Consider the following 15,867-nt stretch of genomic DNA (forward strand, 5'->3'; position numbering starts at 1 on the left):
CTGGCTGGAGATGGCTGAGGCAAGTCGGGCTACTCTCCCACGGACCCCTTTTCCTTCCCTCTCCCCCCTTCCCCCCTGGTCCCTCCCATGTCCATGTCAAGCGATCGCCAATCCCAGGGCAGCAGGAGGGCGCAGGCGGAGAGGCGGTGATGGAGACGGGGGGGGGGCCCTCGGAGTCAGCGCTGCGTGATCGCTCGAAGCCCCTCCCGCCTGCTGGAAAAGCCATAAAAAACCTCGCCGAGACGCGCAGCCCCACACTGGAGAGCGGAGCCACTTCGCGAAGGAAGCGACGCCCAAGCCACACTCCGGAGCAGCAGCACTGCCAGAGAACCTCAGCCACACACACGGTGAGTCCTCGTCTCCCCTCCCCACTCGTCATCTCACATCCCCATCTCTCTTGGTCTCCATTTGCCCTGCTCCTCCTAAGTTTCCCAGGACGCTTCTCCTCTCCATCTGCTAAAAGCCCCCTCTTTAGGGTTTCCGCTCGACTGTCTTTCGCTTTCCAATCTCATCGGTGCTTAAATCTGCGGAGATATTTTTTTCCTTTCTGGGTTTCCCCTCTTTTCTCCACGCGTCAAAGATTTGACGTGTTTCCAAGGCTTCTTGCAACTTTTTCTCCGCGCGCTCCTCCTTTGCGTTAGAGTTCGCTCCGGGAGAAGGCTGCTAGCCTGCACCAACTTCCTTGGGAGTAAGCCCCACTGGGATCAACGGGACTCACTTTTGAGTAGATCGGTGGATAGGGTTGTCCCACAGAATCCAATCCGTTCCAAGTCCTTAATGGCGCCAGTCGGTTTGAAAGTTCTCAGTCGCCATTCCTGGATTTTAAACTAATTTCCTTTGTGAAAACAACTTTTTCCTTCCCACGTTTGCCTGCTTTTTAGGGATTGGAGTTCCTTTCCTATGGGCACTGGCTGTTTGAGCCTTTTCACTGGGAAAGGTTATGATGAACCACTAGGAGGAACACGAATGGTTGATCTGGGGCATAATAACATTTGGAGCCTATCAATTGTTGTCTATTGTCTTCTAGTTCAGTGGCAGAGCAAAACACCTGCTTTTGTCCAGAATACTGAGCCAGAGGAACCAATAGTTCTTCCCCACACTGCTTATTACAAACATAAACTCCCTTCTCCAAAGGACAAAAACTTGCCAGTTCAGTGGGGTTTGTTCCTTTTTCTAAAGGAACCTTGGGGTAAGATTGTTGGGATTTCCATGATGACTTATTTATTTATTTATTTATTTATAAGAGAGAATTTAAGAGAGACTATAAAATAAAATAAAACCAGAATGTTGACTGAAGCAATGTACTTGGAGAAAGGATGTGAAAGCTGTTAAGCTTCCTAGATTTATTCTTTACTCAGCAGAAATGAAAGAACGACTTACGAACTCTGTAAAATCCTTTGAAGCTTTAATTAACAAACAAACGTACAACCAAAAGGAATGTCGTCTAATACGGATTCTAAATATGGGAAACACAGGGCTGAATTTAGACTCCCTTACTCTGACCTGGTCCCAGAATTTATTTTCAACACCACCACGATGCAGTCTTGGAGCATGTCTTGAGTGATTAATTTTACTTAGCTATTTAAAAGATGTCTATGCCCCCTTCATTAATTTTTTTTCAGTGAGGGGCACAGTGCAGTCGGTTCAAACCTTAAAACCTACAAACCACACTTATCCTTCCCCATTAAGAAACTACAACCAATTGGCACATTAGGTGGTCATTTGTCTTGTTCTCCAAGCAGACCCAACTCCCAGCAAGTCTTGCTTTAGAAGAAATTTAGCCAAGGACAGACAATATTCCATAAATCAGAGTAGTTTTGCTAGTTGATGGGTTCTTCTGAATACAACAAGGGACCGGGGACCACTCGTTTCACTGTCTTTTTGCCCCTGCCCCCAAAACAATGGTTAGCAAGAAACATTTAATGTGATGCTTTCTGCCTTGCCTCGCCTCACCCTTCCACCCGGCATCCTTCCCTGGTGTCCTACAGATGCAAGGGATGATGCGGTTGTGGCTGTCGGCAATGACGCTTGCCCTGTGCCTGCTGATCTGCCTGGGGACTCTGGCAGAAGCGTATCCATCCAAACCGGACAGCCCTGGTGAGGATGCTCCTGCAGAAGACATGGCCAGATACTACTCGGCACTGAGGCATTACATCAACCTCATCACACGACAGAGGTAGGTGCCAAAAGGGGGCATCGCCACCGTCACTCTGGGCGGCAAGAGCGACGTCATGGTTAAGGACACCTACCACGTATCACAGGTCCATTATACGACTGCCGGATGTGATACAATGTTAGTTCTTCATGGTGAGTTTCATCAGGGGTGGCTAACCTGTGCCCAACCCCAAATGTTGTTGCATCCTCGCTCCCATCAGCATTGTCAATGGTCAGGGATGATGGGAGTTGTCATCCAACACGATACGGAGGACCATAGGTTAGCCACCCCTGATTTATAGCCTGCCCAGGTCCAGAATGTGCAATGCACGTAGGAAGATCTACATATTTGAAGGGCTCCCAGCCTCATTCTAGTGCAGACACCCCCAAACTCGGACCTCCAGATGTTTTGGGACTACAACTCCCATCATCCCTAGCTAACAGGACCAGTGGTCAGGGATGATGGGGATTATAGTCCCAAAACAGCTGGAGGGCCAAGTTTGGGGATGCCTGTTCTAGTGGCACACCACTCATCCCGCATGGAAATATAAAAATGAAAAATGCAGCCTATTGCTTATTTTTTACCTTGAATTGCTATTAGGTCCTACTTTGTTGTGTAGAAAGGCAATATTATTATTATTATTATTATTATTATTATTATTATTACCATTGCACATTTGACACTACTGCAGCACTATGGCAGGAGAAGCTGCACCTGGTGAACATCTTCCCTTCTACTCAACAATTAAATAAATGCATAGGATCCTAAAACCTATAGCAAACTCAGGGGTGTTTGCATACTTGCTATTTGCTCATCCCTTTACTTCTGGGAATCCAGATGTTGTGTTCATGCATTTTTTCTATTATCACCCTAATCCTTCCTCGTTCCTAATAGTGATCATCTGTTGCAATTTAAGCAGACAGCTGTTCCTCATAGTTGCAATGCAATAGTTCAGGTGCGAAGCAATGCTATTATTTCTCCCTCAGTGGCTGTGCAGTTGGTGCTGTTGATGATGACTGGGTTATCTCACCCCTCAAGGGGCAATTGATGTTTCATTTTCACTTCATCATTTCACTTTTAATTTGTGTACTGCCTTTCTGTAATGCTATACTCAAGGCAGTTTACAAAAAATAAAAGACCACACACTTTATGATAATTTGTTCCAATACAAACAATGTCATAATAAAAACACAATAAGCAACTTATATCAAATAAAGTAATATTCAATAATCCATCAGAATATAAAAGCAGCCAATAAAAATAACTCTCAAAATGCCAGCAAATAATAATTACACAGAAATCCACTCTTAACAATTATATTACATAATTACTAAACAATAATCAATAAAAATAACTGCAAGTCACAATGCACAAAAAAACACAATACATACAAAACCATGTAAATTTGTAAATGGATCAAACTGAGAAACAAAGACACGCACTTTAAGAAATTATTTTTAACCTGGAGCTTCCCAGATGTTGTTGGACTACAACTCCCATCATCCCTGACCATTGGCTAAGCTGGAGAGGGTAGATGGGTGTTGAATTCGCACATCTGGAGAGTACCATATTGGCTACCCCTGGTGTTCACCGTGGGAAGAAAAGCCTCTTCCAAACCACTGTCATCTTCTAAAACTCCCTCCCCCTTCATTCCAGCTTAATGGAGGTATCTATAAATGTAAGGACTAGAAGCCTGAGACTTGTTGCAGAAAGTGCAGGGCAGGATATTTGTTCCATATGTTCATAATTTGAATAAACAATTATAGGCTTGGACGGTTTAATGTTCCATGTGCAAAAAATGCCATTTAGCAACCTCTCTGGGAAGCTGGTCACAAGAGCATGCATTATAGAAATGCTTCATTCATTCTCCAATGACACTTATTCCCCGCCTGTGTTCCTATAGTAGAGGAGCCTCGTGCTGCCTTAGATCCAGCAGGTTCAGAAACTTGATCCATTCAGTCAAACAGTTCAAACGTTTTTGTTTAGGCAAGCAGTAGATTTAAAAATAAAAAAAAATAAGGTTTTGGTTTTTTTAAAAAAGCAACTTTGGATTATATATCCCTTTTTCTGATGCACTTATTGGACTATTTTGGATAAATTTTGTCTTATGTTTTATAGTAATTAATGGTTTCATTGTTCTCCACTTTTAAAGCGTTTTTTGTTAAAAAGTGGATTTTTTAAAAATGGAAGGAGAAGAAATTAAATATCTTCAGTTACAGGCCTTTAGAATGTATGTATGATAAAGATAAGGCTGGAATATCCTTTTAGGAAAAGGGGAAAAAAGATTGCATCCTGGTCGATGGGAGAGAGATATTCTTCTATCGCATCAATTTCAGAGTTCAAATAAAAACTAAAATTCCCAGGAATAATCTCTCCATTTGGATGCCCACAATAACTTAATTCAAATGGTCATTAGATGTTGTCCCATTTAGTCCCAGGAAGTGATTACAACACAGTCCAGGTTTGGTTCATGTCCTAATTGAATTACTATTCAAACCAGAGGAGATAGTTTTAATTAGGTTGCCACTGGTTCTGTGCTCTCACAGTTGGGGGGGATTGAATTAGAAGGCAGAATGATCATTTCATCTTGTTAAAGACGCCTTAGCAAACTGGTAACTTAGTGTCTGTGCAATAAAATATGCCCCCCCCTAAAAAGCCCCCCGATGAAGAGCCCACTGGAAAGGCCTCTCATCAAAAGGAGTTTAATGGCATGTGCTCACAAGAATAAGTCTACCGTGTGAGCCAATGGATTTTAGATATAACAAGCACAATTTCCAGTAATCGTTGCAATTTTTTCAGGTATATTTACTATTGCCTGTATTCACTCGTCCTTTTATTTTTATCACATCTCTCCATGTGTTCATGCAAAGAGCAAGTCAGGATTGTTCTTCTGGACAATCCAGCCTTGTGTGAAAATCCAGCCCTTTGTAGGGTTTGGTATTTGAAGAGCTCAAAAAAAAAAAAAAAAAAAAAAAAAAAAAAAAAAGGAAAAGAAAAGAGGAACAGATCGTGGTACTGTAAGAAAATTACATATATGCCGCACACTGGAATTGCGTGTGAGAGAGAAATTCGGTTCATATTTTAATGCAAATCTACCTGATTCACATTTCCGAAAGCAACCCGTGAATTGAAATGTAGCTATCCTTTGAAATGTGATTTTTTTTTTAAAAAAAGGATTTTGCAATGCCAAAACACGTACCTGAAAATGGTGTATTAGGTGAGAGTGTGCATAAACTCGCATACGTTAGTGAAAAAAGATTACAAAATTGCATTATAAAACTGCACACAAAAATGTCTATATTAGGAGAAAGGCACACCGAACGTGTTGACAAAAATATTTGCCAGACTGATGCAGAAATGTGGTGGGCAGAACATAATAGTGGAAAAATTAGGAACAGAGAGAAACTGAAATTGACCGATTTGTCCATCTCTGGTCAGAAGAGCCAGCTCCTCATCACTGTGTGTGTTGTGAAAAAATGAGAAATGAAGGAAGAGAAAAGGAGCTAACTGTATTTCTTTATTAACTTGAAAAAGGAATACTGTACAGCATTTTAATACTAGATAAGGAATCATTCCTTAATAAGGAACAAATAGCAAAGCATTTAGAAGCAATGGAGTAAGAGCTGTTCAACAGTGGAACTGGCTCCCCTGGGACTCTCCTTCTTTGGAGATTTCTAAGCAGAGGTTGGATGGTCAATTGTCATGGATGCTTTAGTTGAGATTCCTGCATTGCAGGGGTTGAACCAGAGGACCCTTGGAGTCCCTTACAATGTTACAATTTTATGATTCAGATTAATTGATTCCACATCAAAGTGCCAGGCATAAGAAGAGGACGAAGTGGGAAAATGTGTTTCCACCAGTATATTTTGTCTGTCAGACCACTTCTACAGAAGACTTTGGGGGGAAAATGCCCTTAGCTTTCCGTTCACAATTTCTGCTGTATGTAAATATTAATCCTGGATAGAAAACAGGCCGTTTTTTGAAGGGAAATGCAGATTACAACCAGCGTAAGTTGTACATTTCCATTAAGGAACAATTGAAACAAAACCTGATTTAAGCCTTGCATGTGAAAAGGTTTTAAGAGAGGATGGAATGCACCACTTTTCAACAAAGAACACCCATAAGGCAAACGAGAAACAAATGGGAATACCAAACCTCTGTCTGTTTCAAGCCCTCATCTCCTTTTGTAGAAGAAGACACAAGCTGGAGGAGAAAGATCCATGCCTTGCTACATCTCTAGCAATTCAGGATCTCAGCCCTGCGTCCCTCTGTTCCTTTGATAGGATCCAAGTGAACAGGCTACAAGGTTTGGGGCTTTGTGGGAAAAAGGAGAGCAAAGGTGGATGTGACTGATGTTTGCCAAATTGTGCATAGCGTAGGGAAAGCAGAATGGGAGGTATTTTTCTTACTCTCACATAATGAACAGCCCAGATCACTCAACGAAGCTGAATGCTGAAAGACTGAGGGCATAGTTGAGCTATGGAATTCATTGCCACAAGATGCAGTGATGGCTGCCAACTTTGATGGCTTTAGAAAAAGGCAATCAAAAAACTTCAGGAGGTGGGGGGCATGATCAGGCTCTCAGTGGTGACTAACCATGATGGCTATATACCGCCTTCAGTGTTGAAGGTGGTATCGTGATGAGAAGATCCTGAGTGGGAGAGTGCCACTCTGCTCAAGCCCTCCTTGTGGGCTTCCTATGGGTGTTTAGTTGGTAGATGCAAAAGCAGATTGCTGGACTTGATGGGCCTCTGGTCTGATTCATCTCTCATCTGAGTGTTTCCCACAGTGGGAGATGATGCAACAGAGAGAGGGGAGAAGCTGGCTTTCCAACCATCCTCTGTGCCTTGTTTGGTTTCTAAAAATCACCTATACAGGCTTAGGGCTGTAATGTCTGAGGAACAGCCAGACCAGCAACATACAGAAATTGTCAGGAGTTCAGCCTACACTCGAGTAGGACCTTGGCAGAGACACATGCCTGACTGGCATGTTCTCTCCTTCCTGGTCTTTCGTTCAGGAGCTTCAAAAGCTTTCTTCAGCCCAAACATCACAGCAACTGATGCCAACTGACATTGGCACACTTAGGGATCCGCAGAGTTTGCGCATCATGCTGACAGACCTCAGAAACTCAGCATTTTGGCTAATCTATTTTATTTACATATAAACACACACAGAGCACTACAACATGGCTCCCTCTTTCTCTAGCATCAGACAGCAAAGAGAAAAATAACAAAGGACAATGGTCCCACTTCACGGAACACAGTAACACAAACATCCTGTTTCCGTCACTTCCCACTCTGTGGAGTCAAAACATATACGGTCATGTGAAAGACAACAATCCCATGACTGCAGTCATGGAGCAGGAATTCTAACAGAAATAACCCATTTAATCCCCATAATGCAGGGCCTTCTGGTGTGTACATTGTGAACGTACCCTCTGAGGGATTTCTATGTGCCAAATATCTTACACCATGAGAAATATCTCAAAAGCGTCTCTTACAACAGAACATTCAAATACCCCTTACCAGCAACAAGAAGAGTGTGCCCCCCAAAAAACACACTGGTAGATTTTTGCAGCTCAAAAGCTTTGCTTTCAGCCCACCCCACAGCCTCTTCCTTCTCCCCATGTGACGTGGCTCAGCATCACTCTAGCAGTTCATGAAACTCCAGCAGTGCCTGCCAGTGATGTTGGATCTGTGACGTCAGCTGCATTCACACCACACATTCAAGGCCCATTTAAAGCACATGTTTTCTGCAACATAATGTATGGTATATTTGTGTGTTGCAACATGCATTTTTGTGCTCCCCCCCTCCTGATCTATGCACAGTCTTGTGCCTGTCTTTGGGTTGGAGAACTGCACCATAACATCAGAGGAGAGAACATAAGAAGACCCTGCTGGAGTAGGCCAATGGCCCATCTAGCCCCACATCCTTTTCACACAGTGGCCAACCAAATGCCTGTGAGAAGCCCCCAGGCAAGACCCACTTCTGTGGTTTCCAGCAACTGGAATTTAGAAGCTTTGCTGTCTCAGACAGTGGAGGCAGAGTGTGAGCTGGAAAACACAGCTGCGTCACATTCAGTTGGCCTGTTGGTTCAGGAACTGTGAATTGCATAGTGAAGCGAATCAAATTTCGTCCTGATCCCTGGCAATCGTTCCACAAATAACATGACCATCTGAATCCACCTCTAGCAAAAGCATCTTGCCACCGTTGGTTCTTTTGGAAAACTGAACTGGAGATCAAAACAGTCATTGGCTGCCATCCTAAGCAGCAACATACCTAGGAGAAGTAAACCCCATGGAATTCAATAGGACTTCTTTCCGAGTCAACAGACAAAGGGTTGGTTAGGGTTATTTACTCATGAGATGATGTAAAAAAAAAAAAAACCCACAGGCAAAGGTAGGTTTCCAGTTTGTTCTTTTAAAAATAGTTCCATAAGACTCCTTGTTGAACCAGGCAGAGGGCCTTCTTGGTAGTGGCGCCCGCCCTGTGGAAGGCTCTCCCTTCAGATGTCAAGGAAATAAACAACTATCTGACTTTTAGAAGACCTCTGAAGGCAGCCCTGTTTAGGGAAGCTTTGAATGTTTGATGTTGTTGCTTTTTTATTATTGTTACTGGTGTTCTGTTGGGAGCTGCCCACAGTGGCTGGGAAAACCCAGTCAGATGGGCGGGGTATAAATAATACTTTATTATTATTATTATTATTATTATTATTAGGTTAAAACAAATTATCTCATGATGAGGGGGGAATTCTAGAGAACACATCTGTTCTGGGACTGCAAGATGCAACCCAACAAATGAACCGAGTCTCATGGTATTAGAGCTGTTTTCCCCCTTTTAAATTGGGGTCCTGGTTTATGGCATTCAAGCAAGAGTGGGTGGCAATTTTGCTTGAATTCCATTATATTTACTGCAGCTGAATCTCCTCTTTATTGTGAAAGACATCATCCAGAAGTACTATTAATTGACATCAACGAGGGTTTTGGCTCATAATGGGCGGCAGGATCAGAGTCTTAATTTGGTAAACTAATATAAAAAGCCCAGGCATTTTCCTTAAGGATATTAACTCATTCTATCGCTGAAGCTCTGGCCATGTCTCAATTCACTGGAGAAAGGAAGCAGAAACAAGCCTCAGATCATTTGGGGCTAGAGGAACATTTAAGTTTAGCATTATGCTTCATTAAATTATTGTATGGGTGGCTGATTAAAGCAGCTGGTTCTCTTCAGATTCTTCACTTCAGAAATGCTTTGTCTGTATGGCATAAAGAAATCTCATTGGCTAAATGCAAAAGGGAATGCCTTTGTTATAGTGAAGCTAGTTATGTACAATTGCAATAGGGAATTATTATTTTTTAATACTGAAAATAGGTTATTGGAAACGCAGAAAGAAGACTTATTTTATTGAGTCAGACCACTGGTCCCTGTAGTTCAGTATTATCTGCTACCCAAACTGATAGTGGCTCTCCCAGGTTTCAGATATAAGCTTCCCATTGGCTATCTGAGCTCAAGCAGAAACCGTGTTGGATGTTCGGTTTCTGAAAAACGTTCACAAACAGGAACACTTACTTCCAGGTTTGTGGTGTTCGGGAGCTGATTTGTTCGGCAACTATGCCATTCAGGAATGAAGGTTCCACTGTAGGTCTTTTTGAGCCTACCTAGCAAAGTTGGGGATTGAATCTAGGATGTTTTTCAAGCAGTGCATGTGCTGTATCACTGAGCTATGGGCCTTCCTGTGCCATTAACATGATCGTGTCCATCAATGGTCAAATGATACAAGCAGGGGATGTTTATCACCATCTTGTCCTGTTTTTGAGCTCCCAAGGATCTTCTGACTGGGGTTTTTTTTTTAGTCCTCTGGAGACAGTTTATTGGGCTTAGTTAGACTTTGTTCTACAGTACCACGGGAATTCTAATACAGTGGTACCTCAGGTTGTGGATGGGATCCGTTCCGGAGGTCTGGTTGGATCCTGAGGTTTCCGCAACATGAGGACCGCTTCTGCGCATGTGCGCACGGCAAAACCTGGTAAAATACTTTTGGGTTTGCCGCTTTCACATCCCGAAGTTTACGTAACCGGAGGTACCACTGTACATTTTTAATAATTTGTACTTCTGCCCTCTCAGGTATGCCACACTTTAACCCCCCCCCCAAAGTCTAGAGGGTTTTAAAATTCCGTCTTTCAGCCTCTGCTCCCTCTCTGGAAAATAGGAACTTTGGTTTCTGTAAGGCTGAATGATATATGGCATACATATTACTTCTAGTAACACACTCAAAACCTAACCTCCCTCCCTCCCTGACTCACTCCCTGCTTCCCATGCTTGTTGTGAGGAAGATGGAATTATGTGATCAGCCTGGGCTCCTTGAGGGAAGGATGGGTTTGGGGTTTTTTTTTAATGCAACAAATAAAACAGGGCAAATATGTTCTAATAGAAGTGAGCAATAGCTCAGTTAGTTAGAGCATGGTGCTGATAATGCCAAGGTTGCAGGTTTGATACGATACGATAATCTTTATTGTCATTGTCCCATACAGAACAACGAAATTGAAAAAATCTACATCAGACATTCAAAAACCAACAAGCCTGCTATCCCAGCCTGGTTAACCCCCTAAAAAATCTGATACCCCATAATTAAATACAATATACTCCCACAGAGACTACCTTACACTGCGTTTAAAACCAAAATTGCGTTTGGATAAAAACTGTTTCTCAGGCAGCTAGTCCTAGTCTTTATAACCCCGTACCTTCTTCCAGAAGGCAGAAGGTGAAAGACATCATTTCCAGGGTGCGTACTATCCTATTCTCATATGGGACACCTGCATATTCCTTCATTGCAGGCGGTTGGACTAGATGACCCTCAGGGTCCCTTCCAACTCTACAGTTCTGTGATTTTGGAGCAGCTGCTTCACGCAGCCGCTGCTGGAAAGTGGAGAACAGCTGCAAGATGGTGGAGGAGCTGGGAGAGTCATGTGCAGGGCCAGCCCAAGACATTTTGGCACCTGGCAAGAACCACAGAATGCCACTCCCTTCCCCTGCCAGTTTAGTAAGAGGGAGGCAACGGTGTTGAAGAAAGTTTGCTTTATCTGAGAAAAGTACAAAGCCAGCCTTCTGAACGCAACTCCCAACACTGTGTAGCCCTCCCAACACTCTTCGCAGTCTGTATTCCTCACACAATGAAGCACACAAAAGTCAAGGTGTAGTGTTTTGTGCCCTCTGGAAATTTCAAGCAGTTACATTTTTTAGCATTCTGATTGTTATGTACCAAGGAACATTGTGAATTTTATCTGCGTGAGTTAGATGCTTTCAGTTTTTTCCTCTGTCTGTGTCACGTCTTTGAACAAAGTGTCCCTTGTTGAATAAGGTGTTGCGTTGTTTTTTTTTTAAAAAGCTCTATTTTACCAATCACTCCCCCACTAAAAAATAAATAAATTCAGCTCTATAGGGGATTAGACCAAGAAAATTGGTAAGTGGCTTTAGTCAGTGCTTTTATTCTAGAAATATAAGTGTTGGTACTTACCATGAAGTTGTTACAGTAAGTGCTACACTTTTAACCAGTGCTTTTCATCTCAGGAAAAAAAAGTGCCGGTACTGCGTACCCTTGAATACATCCTGAAAAAAAGCACTGGTTTTTAGTAATGCATGACTTCTCTTCTGCACAGTACCCAATGCATTGTTAGCAAGCTATAATAGCTGCCTCACCAGCCAGTGTAATTCAAAGAAGCAAAACTCAAATTAGTTGACTTGCACTAATTATTTAGCCATGCTCACCACACCAGGATAATGACAAAACTGAAAGTGCAGATTATTGGAACCAACTTGATAACAGCTTGTGACTTGTGGGGAGGGGTGGAGAAGAAAGCACAAGAGTTCAGTGCTACGGCCAGGAGGCTATTGCTGTGGCTTCACCCCCCCCCCCAGATGATCGTCTTCTGGTCTAGTAACATCTGGGTGGGCATCTGCTCTGGGGTCTCAGGCAGGGGTCTTTCACATTGGTTGCTATCTGATCCTTTTAGTGGAGATGTCAGGAAGATGCCTACAAGCAGCAGATGTGCTTCTACCACAGAACTATGGCCTTATGTGTGTTCACACTGCATTATATGGGAAATTTGAGGAAAGTGCTGTGTGGTTGAAGTACCAAATAACACATTTGACTGGTTTAATCCTTGTCATGTTGTTACATTGAAATGTTTCAACTTTTCTGTTTTGAAAATACTTCTTTTTTAAAAACAAAACTGATTTAACAGGTATGGAAAGCGATCCAGCCCAGAGACATTGCTCTCCGACCTCTTGTTGAGAGAAAGCACAGAAAATATTCCTAGATCTAGGTATGTATAAAAGTCATTTTGTGATCATTATTATCACTGAGTTGCTTAAGCCCTTGCTCTAAACTACCAACCCTTCTTTATGTAAAAAATATATATATTGAACAAATAAGAGGTTAATTTTTACTTTGCACATTCTAGAACCGTATCCAGTTCTGGACCCCTGCTTTAAAGCTAAAGGGCGGTGGGGGGGGGGAGTTACTACAGAATTTGTTGAAGTTTACATTCAAAAAATTTTACATGCCAAAAAGTTTACACAAATCTTCATCAGTGTGAGATCAAATAGTAGGATCATGATGAATTACCCCACCCACAACACTGCATGCTTATCCCCCAACAACCATGAATGCCTGTAGGGAATTGGGACTTTGTATGCACAAGGGTTCTCCAAGATCTAGAACCACAGGGTTCCAGATCTCTGGGAAGCCTTCATGCATACAACATATACATGCGATGGTCTCCACCCTATGTATGACCATGCTGTACACACAGTTGTTGAGGAAGGAACATACATTGTCAGAAGGGGGTCTACTCAACATGACCTCACTCCTTGCTCCTATGTCAGGCATAGGCAAACTCGGCCCTCCAGATGTTTTGGAACTACAACTCCCATCATCCCTAGCCAACAGGACCAGTGGTCAGGGATGATGGGAACTGTAGTCTCAAAACATCTGGAGGGCCGAGTTTGCCTATGCCTGTCCTATGTTGACAAACATTGAACCAAATAATGCCAGAATAGAGCTATAGATACGAGAGATTCTGCAATTGTGCTACAAACGTACAGAGTGTTACACGAAGAACTGGGCTTTAATGAATTGCAAATATCTTCTGTCTCCCTCCCTGTCTCTGAATATAATTTCATCCAAGCCATCATGCATCTACCTTATTCAAACAGGATGATGTTCTGTCAAAGCTAAGCCAGTGGGTTCAGTGGCAGAGAGCTAAGCAAGTGCTCAAGAATTCTGTGAAAAACGCATGTTTAAAATTGGCTGAATTTGACTAACTTAAGTCCATTGGTTTCAATGGGTCTACACTAAGGAAGACTTATTCAGATACCAGCCAGTAGTGAGACTCACTTCAGAGCAAGGAACAATCCGTTATAATATAATTCAACAGTTTTTACTCCATTTACTGCAGCTTGCAAATAATCAAACTTTAAAGGCAAAACTAGAATATTACACACACACACGGAATCCAATTTTCAACACATTGTTAACAAAATAATGTGATTATCTGCAACACAGACAGAGAGAAATAAGTCTAGTCGCCAGTTAATATGGTGAGCAATGCTATGTTCTATTGGTCTTTTGATTTCAAATACATTTGTTGTTTTTTGTTATTCGTGTTGCTGACTTCTATTTTTATTACTTTTTTCTTTTGCTGTTGGAAAGCCACTTTGGATGGGAATTGCCCTGAGAAGTGACCTATGAATATTTTAAAGTAAATTAAAGATAAAAAAGTAACAATTCAGTTCCCAGGTGCATTTCAACCTTGTGGTCTTCTTCAATGGTATATAAACCAATGATTTTACTGGATTGGCTGCATTACAGTAGGATTAAATTCAGACGCCTAAATCAGAGTGGAGGACTCTCCTTTCCAGGAAGATGGCACATGATATATATGTGGGCAGGCAATGTGTCTTCCATGCCTTCCTAGGAAATTAACACTAGAGCCTTCAGACACTCGGCTCGTCCTGTGTTGAACAGCATCCTCCTCTGTAAAAGTTCTTCTTGGGCTCCTCATCCATCTGTCCCTGCATCCAACAAAGCCATTGTGTGAGCAAAACATCTCCCCCTCACACCACAGAACTTCTTCTCTCTGGGTACTTCCCAAATCTACCAGTACAGATTCAGGGCAGTGCATGTGGGAGGGTGGAGAAGGAAGAGAAGTTCTGTGGTACAAACAGAAATTGTTCTGTTCATGGAAGGATTTCACTGGATTCAACCTAGAACGTTCTTAAAATAAAACTATTATTTTCATTATTCGGTGTACAAATCTCACTTGTAACCCTCCTTGTCTATGAACTGGGTTGCACATGGTAACTCATCATATATGTCTTTGAGTGAACTTATAGTAGTCCTGAAAAAGAGTTTAAATATTTCTATTCTCTCACTGACCACCAGGATATGTTTTTCTCTGTGCTACAGGTACGAAGATCCTTCCATGTGGTGATGGGAATGAACCACCTTCAGTATTTTTCCTAGTTTTCACTTCATGTCCCATTGCTAAGAAGACCAGCTGGAAGTATCACACCTGCCAAATGCATGCAGCCATCGTACTGAATTCTGTAGAGTTCTCCCTCCCTTCTCCTTGTACATACATTTGTTTAAATAAATTACTTGTGCACTCCAAATGGTAACATTTTAAATGTGTGTGTCAAAAAAAGGCCCATTATAATGGGCAAGGGTTTCTTTTTTTAAAAGCTATTAAAAATGAATTACAACCTCTTTACTGTCTCAAGTAGCATGAACAACAATCATAGCACCAACTTCAGTACAGTAGTTGTAAAAAGTGACATTTGTTTGACAATTTTTCTGGCCTTGGGACTCACTTTTAATATTTATTTTATAGAACATTATTTGTTCCATTACAATTATTGCCCATGATGCAACTGAGATAAAAAAATAAAAATAAAAAAATGTGGAAAGTGCATATTTTATTAATCAGTGTACAGAATATTATTTATTGCTTTGACAAATCTCTTAATATTGATAGCATTTTTAGAGGACAGAAACTTTCCCTGAGCCAGTGAATTAGACTATCAAAACCAATTTGAAAAAGTGCTCTAAACCTATTGCTGCTTTGTTTTGAAAAAAAGAACCCTTATTTTTTATTTAAGATAACAGAAGGATGAGTTTAGGAAATATTTGTGCTGCTCAAAGCATTGAACATTTAGTGCAGATCTCCACAACTAAATGGAACTAAATATAGGCCACCAGCCCTGAAGTATGGCCTGCCAGGATCCTGGTAACCCCTCCTTTTTCCTTCCTTCCTCCTTCCTTCCTTCCTTCCTTCCTTCCTTCCTTCCTTCCTTCCTTCCTTCAACCCTGGTGGCACTACCATTCATGGCTGATGGGCTTCCATATGACCTGATGGCTCTCAAGACTCTCATTCCCAGCAGGCAAGCAAGTGCTGTCTGGAGCTGATGGGAGTTGTAGTTCAAAATATTTGGAGGGCACCAAATCGAGGGAGGCTTCTATATTTATACATACAACCACCAGGATTGGAGGCCATGTGCTTTTGAATATCAAACAGATATTGCCTTCATGTCCTGCTGGAGGGATATTCATAGATATGTGGTTGGCCATGTGGGAACAGGATGCTAGACTAGATAGGCATTTGGTCTGATCCAGTAAAGCTCTTCTTATCTTCCTGTGGCACTCTGGTCTAAACCAC

General features: G+C 42.0%; 1 protein-coding gene across 1 annotated transcript; it reads left to right on the forward strand.

Moving 5' to 3' along the window:
- Positions 1-225: 225 nt before the first annotated feature.
- On the forward strand, positions 226-14,918 carry NPY (neuropeptide Y). Its single transcript, XM_081834674.1, has 4 exons — positions 226-347; positions 1,989-2,176; positions 12,394-12,474; positions 14,619-14,918. Exons 2-4 carry the CDS (start codon positions 1,989-1,991, stop codon positions 14,641-14,643), a joined length of 294 nt encoding a protein of 97 aa, XP_081690800.1. The 5' UTR covers positions 226-347; the 3' UTR covers positions 14,644-14,918.
- Positions 14,919-15,867: the final 949 nt, after the last annotated feature.

This window comes from Podarcis erhardii (assembly GCF_964252035.2).
Source record: "Podarcis erhardii genome assembly, chromosome: 12".
NCBI lineage: Eukaryota > Metazoa > Chordata > Lepidosauria > Squamata > Lacertidae > Podarcis > Podarcis erhardii.